General features: G+C 34.5%; 1 protein-coding gene across 1 annotated transcript; it reads left to right on the top strand.

The window, feature by feature from the left end:
- The first annotated feature begins 3,769 nt into the window (after window positions 1-3,769).
- Window positions 3,770-4,763, top strand: LOC131155295 (histone H1-like). Its single transcript, XM_058108330.1, has 2 exons — window positions 3,770-3,934; window positions 4,029-4,763. The coding sequence occupies exons 1-2, from the start codon at window positions 3,872-3,874 to the stop codon at window positions 4,554-4,556; spliced, it is 591 nt and encodes a 196-aa protein (XP_057964313.1). The 5' UTR covers window positions 3,770-3,871; the 3' UTR covers window positions 4,557-4,763.
- Window positions 4,764-6,396: the final 1,633 nt, after the last annotated feature.

The following is a 6,396-nucleotide window of genomic DNA, read 5'->3' as shown; positions in this document are numbered from 1 at the left end:
AAAAGGAATCTCTTGAAGAGAAAACTCCTAAAGAGACGTCCCTAGAAAAGGGACAAGTAGCTGGAAATAATAATGAGATCTCAATTCATTACACATGAGAAATATGGGATAGAAATAAAGTTGTTGTCAGCAACACATTTGCATATGCATTAGCGACTGAAATTACTAGAAGTAATGAGGATCCTAAACCTAAATCTGTTGATGAATGTCAATATAGAAGTTATTGGCCAAAATAGAAAGAGGCTATCACATCAAAATTGAACTCTCAATCAAAAAGAGAAGTTTTTGGAAATATAGTCCAGACACCAGAAGATGTCTAACCCATTGGATACAAATGGGTATTTGTGCGCAAGAGAAATGAAAATAATGAAATTACTCGATATAAAGTAAGGCTTGTGGCACAAGATTTCTCATAGAAACCCGAAATTGATTATAAGGGAACATATTCTTCCGTAATGGATGAAATTACTTTCATATTCTTAATTGCGCTAGCAGTTGTTGAGCAACTAAGCATGCGTCTTATAGACGTAGTAACAACATACCTATATGGATCGTTGGATAATGAAATTTATAGGAAAAATCCTGAAGGATTTAAATTTTTAGAAGCAAAACCCAGAAATTTATATTCAATTAAACTCCAACGTTCTTTATATGGATTATAGAAATCTAGACGCATGTGATACAATCGATTAAGTGAGTACCTTGTGAAAGAGGGATTCATAAATGATCCAATTTGTCCATGTGTTTTTATTAAAATATTAGAATCCAGATTTTCTATAATTGCTGTTCATGTTGAATTTAGTTGGGACTCCTGAAGAGCTCACTAAAGCTGCTATTTATTTAATGGCAGAATTTGAGATGAAAGATTTAAGAAAGACAAAATATTGTCTTGCCTACAGATTCAACATGTAAATGATGAAATTCTTGTTCATCAGTCTAAATATACCGAAAAGGTATTAAGACAATTCTATATGGACAAAGTTCATCCTTGAGGATCTCCAATTATAGTGCGATCACTTGATGTTAAGAAGAATCCATTTTCATCTCATGTTGAGGGGGAGGAATTACTTAGTCCTGAAGTACCATATTTAAGTGCTATTAACTCTCTAATGTATCTGGCCAATTGTATAAGACCCGATATTGCATTTGTTGTAAAACTACTAGTAAGATATAGTTCTGCTCCAATTCGGAGGCACTGAAATGGAATTAAGGACTTTATGCGTTATTTGAGAGGTATATCTAATTTGGGTTTATTCTACTCATTTGATTTCCAATCTCAACTAGTAGGATATGCAAATGTTGGATATCTATCTAAACCTCACAATTATAAATCTCAAACTGGATATGTATTTTCTTTACGGAAAAAATATTATATCTTGGAAATCAGTAAAGCGGACGATTACAGGAACATCCTCCAATCATTCTGAAATATTAGCTATCTATGAAGCTAGTAGAGAATGCGTGTGACTCATATCAATGATTTCTCATATCCAAGTAAATTGTGGTCTTTAATCAATCAAGAATATTCCAATAGTTTTATATGAAGACAACGCTGCACGTGTAGCTCTACCAAGAGAAAAATACAGAAAGGGTGATAGAACAAAGCATATCTCTCCAAAATTCTTTTATACACATGAACTCCCGAAAAATGGTGATATAGATGTTCATCATATCTGATCAAGTCATAATCTAGCAGATTTATTCACTAAAGCTTTACCTACTACAATCTTATCAGAATGATGCAGATTAAAAATCTTAGCAGAATGAGTTAATATATGAGTGACAACCAAGGGAGAAAGTTATGAACATTTTTTAGTGTCTGTCCCTCTCACCTGTCTCTTCATGTTCCCCAGGCCCATCATTATGATGGATGTCTATCCACTTGCCCCATTAAATATAAGAAACCCCATCATCTGTAGCTCCTTCCACTGGTATATAAGGCGGGAGGAAATGATGGAGTGCGGAAAAGAAAAAAAGAAAAAGAAAAGAAATAAGAAAGAAAGCAAAGAAAGGAAAAGAGGAGATGAAGATGAGAGATATAAAAGAAGTGAGAGAGAGATATTTTTGTATAAGGGCAGATCCATATCATATTGTAATTCCTCTCGAAATAGTGAAACTTTGATCCAATCTGCCCGTGGAATAGGTATATCCAAACTACGTAAAATCTCTGTCTCGTCTCTATTTATTTATTTTTCTGCATCTTTTGTAACAATTTATTATTCAAAAAATATTTATTTATTGATTTATTTTGTCTCTAATACTATAAAGGGGATTCTCCTTTTGATGTTATCTTTTAAAAATGACAAATTTATCCCTATAGCTACCAACAATTATTCCAAAAAACTCCTTTAACTTCTCCGATACTATGAAGAGATTCTCCCTTTGTGTCATCTTTCAAAAATGTCAAAATTTATTCTTACAACTACCAATGATTATTTCAAAAAACTCTTTTAATTTACCCACAACTATCCCAAAATACCCTTATGATTATATCAAATGCTTTTATCAATTACAATAACTATTTACAACTATCATAAAATGCTTTTATTAATTTTTTTCAAAATATCTCAATAACTATTTACAACTATCATAAAATGTTTTTATTAATTTTTTATATATTTTAAAAATTTTAAAAATAGAGAACCCGAACCACGCATATCATGCGTGCTAGGGCTAGTTATTAGGGGTGTAATCATATTGGTTTGGTTCGGTTATGAGCCAAACATTCAATGATTCAGGTACAATTTTTTTTATTTTAACTGATTTTCTAAATATTTAACAATTATTTTTCAAAAATTTCAAAAACCCTATCCCAAAAAATGATTGCTGAACAAACCCCAGTTGTTCTCCCAAGATCATCAGATTCATCACATTCTCTCCCTCTCCCCACACACATTGATATCAAACACAACAAAAATCCAAAAGAGAAAAAAAAATCCACAAAATAAAAGAGAAAATTTAAAATCGGTAAGGATCGAGGCAAACTGTACCTCAGGTCCTCAGCTGCTTGAGGGATAGGGGAGGGAGGCAAAGCCACAGAGGTAGGGCCGCTGGCTATCGACGATAGCGGTGCAGCGCAGCTGCATTACTTATGCAGAGGGCAAAAGCGACTGGCGACTGACGACTGAGAGAGTGGAACTGTTTGGCGAGGGGACTGACCGTCGACCAACTAATATTCTGAGAGACTTAGAGTGAAACCGTGAGGCATGGCTGTGTGAACCTGTGAAGTGGTGACTGGCGACTAGTGAGGGGACTGACTATCAACTTCGAGTGTCGATCGACTAAGAGTCGAGAGAGAGCAATGTGTGAGTGTGAATTGTGAAATGAAACCCTAGTTCCCACCTCAAATTCATATATATTAAGTAATTATATTAAATTATATATATATTTAATTTAAATCAATTTTTTTCAATTTTTCAATGCAATTATATTTGGAATTTGAAACCAAAAATATAAACTTTCAAAGACCGAAATTGAAACCGAATGCCGAAAAACCAAATCACTTATGATTTGGATTCGATTTGATAATTTTTGTACACCCTTCCAGTTATAATTATCTTACATTTAAAACTAACTTTTTTAACAATGAGTAGATGAAAGCCTGGGTGAAGGGGTCTTAAGAAGTAAAAACTGTCAACCGCTCGGCACGATGTCACTCACGCAACCATGGCCGTTCGATGGGCAATAAAGCAGCAAAATCAATGCGCGCACGTCTCTCCATCCGCGACTTTTACTACTAACAAATAGAAACACCCCACGTAATCACAAAGTCTCTTCCCCCCATAATGCAAAATTTAAAACCAAATCTGAAGCTTCAAAGCATTTTCATTTCCTTTTCCGTCTGCGTTCACCTTCTCTGTAAAAAACAAAAATGGCGAAAGCAGCAAAACACTCCAAGCTCCCTTCTTCCGCCCTTCACCCTCCTTACTTTCCGGTCCCCTGTTCTTCTCTTTCTCCTCCTCAATTTTCCATAATTTTTAGATTATTGGCTTTTGATTCTGATTTCTGAGATCTTTTGTTTGATGTAGATGATATGCGAAGCCATTACCTCCCTGAAGGATCGGACGGGCTCGAGCCAGCCGGCGATTGCGAAGTTCATCGAAGACAAGTACGGGAAACTGCTTCCCCCTAATTTCAAGAAACTCCTCTCCGTCCAGTTGAAGAAGTTCGCGAAATCGGAGAAACTGGCGAAGGTGAAGAACTCCTACAAAATCCCCGCTTCCGCAAAGGCGAAACCGGCGAAAGCAGGAGCCGAGGCGAAGAGGGCTTCCGTTGCGCCGCCGCCGAAGCGGAAGGTTGCGAAAAAGATGGATGCGAGGGCGGAGAAGACGAAGAGGCTGAGCCAGGTGAAGACGCCGGAGGGCCTGAAGAAGAAGAAGGGCTCAACAGGAAATGCGACGGGTAGAAAGAAGAAAGCAGGGGAAGGAGGGAAGACGAAGAGTTTGAGTCAGGTCAAGACACCGGATGCTTTGAAGAAGACGAAGAAAGCTTCCACTCCTGCGAAGAGGAAGGCTGGATCCAAGTCTGTAAAATCTTCCAAGAAGGCTAGAAATTGAAGTTATGTGTGTTGATTTTCTTGGTGGGTGTTTGGTTTTGAAATTGGGAATTTAGGGTTCTGCCCGGTTAGGGCGATTAGGGATTTGGGTATAATTATGATGAATGCTATCTGTAGTTTATGATGGGATTGTATGATTTTGTGATGGCGGAATGTAAATTTGTGTTTCATTTTATTTGTTTAATGGTATAGAGGTTTTCTGATCTTTTATTCATACTTGAAAAAGTTGAGATTTTAATTTTTTAAGTTTGTTTAAAATCAACAATTCTAGTTTCAAGAGTTAAAATTCATATTCTTAATTACATTCTCGATCTTAATTAGTGTCTTGCAAATTTTGATAAATGTAATATAAATAAATATTTTTTGTGTACTAAGCATTGTTTAAATTTATATGAATCTAAATTTAGATCCAAAATCTACACTTTGGAATATAATTTTTACAATTGTTGCAACTACAAAATTTATTTAGCGAAAGTGACAGGAGAAATTCAACTTAATTTATGTGTAATTATATTGATAACATTTTATAGGAATAATTATTTAAACTCATCCAAAAAAAACTTTTAAAAAATATTAAGACACGATTGTAATAAGCAATATAGTTATGATCATCTAAGTTTACAAAGTACAAACATTAAACTTCTCAACTATTAAAGTTAAAATTTTTTATTCTAGAGTCTTTGAATTTTGAGGGAGAATTAAAAATGATGAAAATGATGAAAAATGAATTTCTTTTCATTATATAATTTGGTTTAGCTAGTGAATTTCTAGTAAATTATAAATTCCATAGTTAGAGCTAATTCCTTTTTAATAATTTGGAATTTTAATTTGGAGAAGCCTTCCAATCTTTCCTTGGGAGTATTAAATCGGGGAAGACATGATGGATGCTACAACTCACTCAGCTCATAATAAATTAAGGATATGCCTAATTAGTGTAAACTCGAACTCAATGCTAGAAAGCCTTGCAAGCCACTTATGCCAAACTATGAAACTACTATATGATATTATAATTAATTTTAATATGATGGTGTCTAAGTCATGTGGTTAATCGACTAATTTACTGAAATAGTAAGTTTCGTTCTTTATCTTTTTCTACCTAAATACCAATATTAGTTTCACTTGAAAAATTACAACTTCCAAAACTCAAATTCTGACGTTAGACTGTTTGTAAGGTATTGAGTTGTTTGCCCAGGTTGGGAATAGACACTTGGGGATAGGGAGTCTATACTAAATAACCTAAAAAAATTAAATTATTATTTCACGCTCAGAGCCATTTTTAAAATTAGATTTTAACCTAAAAGAGTCTTTCAATTGTTTCAAGATGAAATTATATATATATATATATATATATATATATATATATATATATATCAAATTAAATAGGTCACCCAGCAAATACTCAATCCAAACCCGCCTAACCCGTTTATGAAACAGGTCAGGTTATGGTTGCCCATTTATAAACAAGTCATCTTCTACTAAACTCAAACTCGATTTAAACAAGCGAGATCACGGGTTACCCGTTGGGTTCCAATCCATTTTGCCACCTCTAGAAATGAAATAAAGAAAGGATGTGACCAAACTCACAGCTCGCTTATAATATATCGAGAACCAACCTTAGTGCATGATCGAATCCAAGACCATCTTGTTAACATTCATAATATGTTGACAATCAAGATTCAATACAAAAGAGAGGGAGAAGGAGATTGTCGACTCGGGTGTAGAGTCTAGAGGAGGGGGGTGAATGGACTCTTTCGCGTATATTGGCTTTTCTCTACAAAATAAAATACTTGGCAAAATATAAGCAATTATATCACAATATATGAAATGTAAATCATGCACAA

Source organism: Malania oleifera, chromosome 5 (genome assembly GCF_029873635.1).
Source record: "Malania oleifera isolate guangnan ecotype guangnan chromosome 5, ASM2987363v1, whole genome shotgun sequence".
NCBI lineage: Eukaryota > Viridiplantae > Streptophyta > Magnoliopsida > Santalales > Ximeniaceae > Malania > Malania oleifera.
The sequence above is the reverse complement of the archived record's forward strand: the minus strand, read 5'-3'. Positions and strand labels throughout refer to the sequence as shown.

Coding starts and splice junctions, on each gene's coding strand:
- LOC131155295 (XM_058108330.1), top strand. CDS start 3,872: ATGGCGAAAGCAGCAAAACACTCCAAGCTCCCTTCTTCCGCCCTTCAC. Junction 3,935..4,028: donor TTCACCCTCCTTACTTTCCG/GTCCCCTGTTCT, acceptor TGTTTGATGTAG/ATGATATGCGAAGCCATTAC.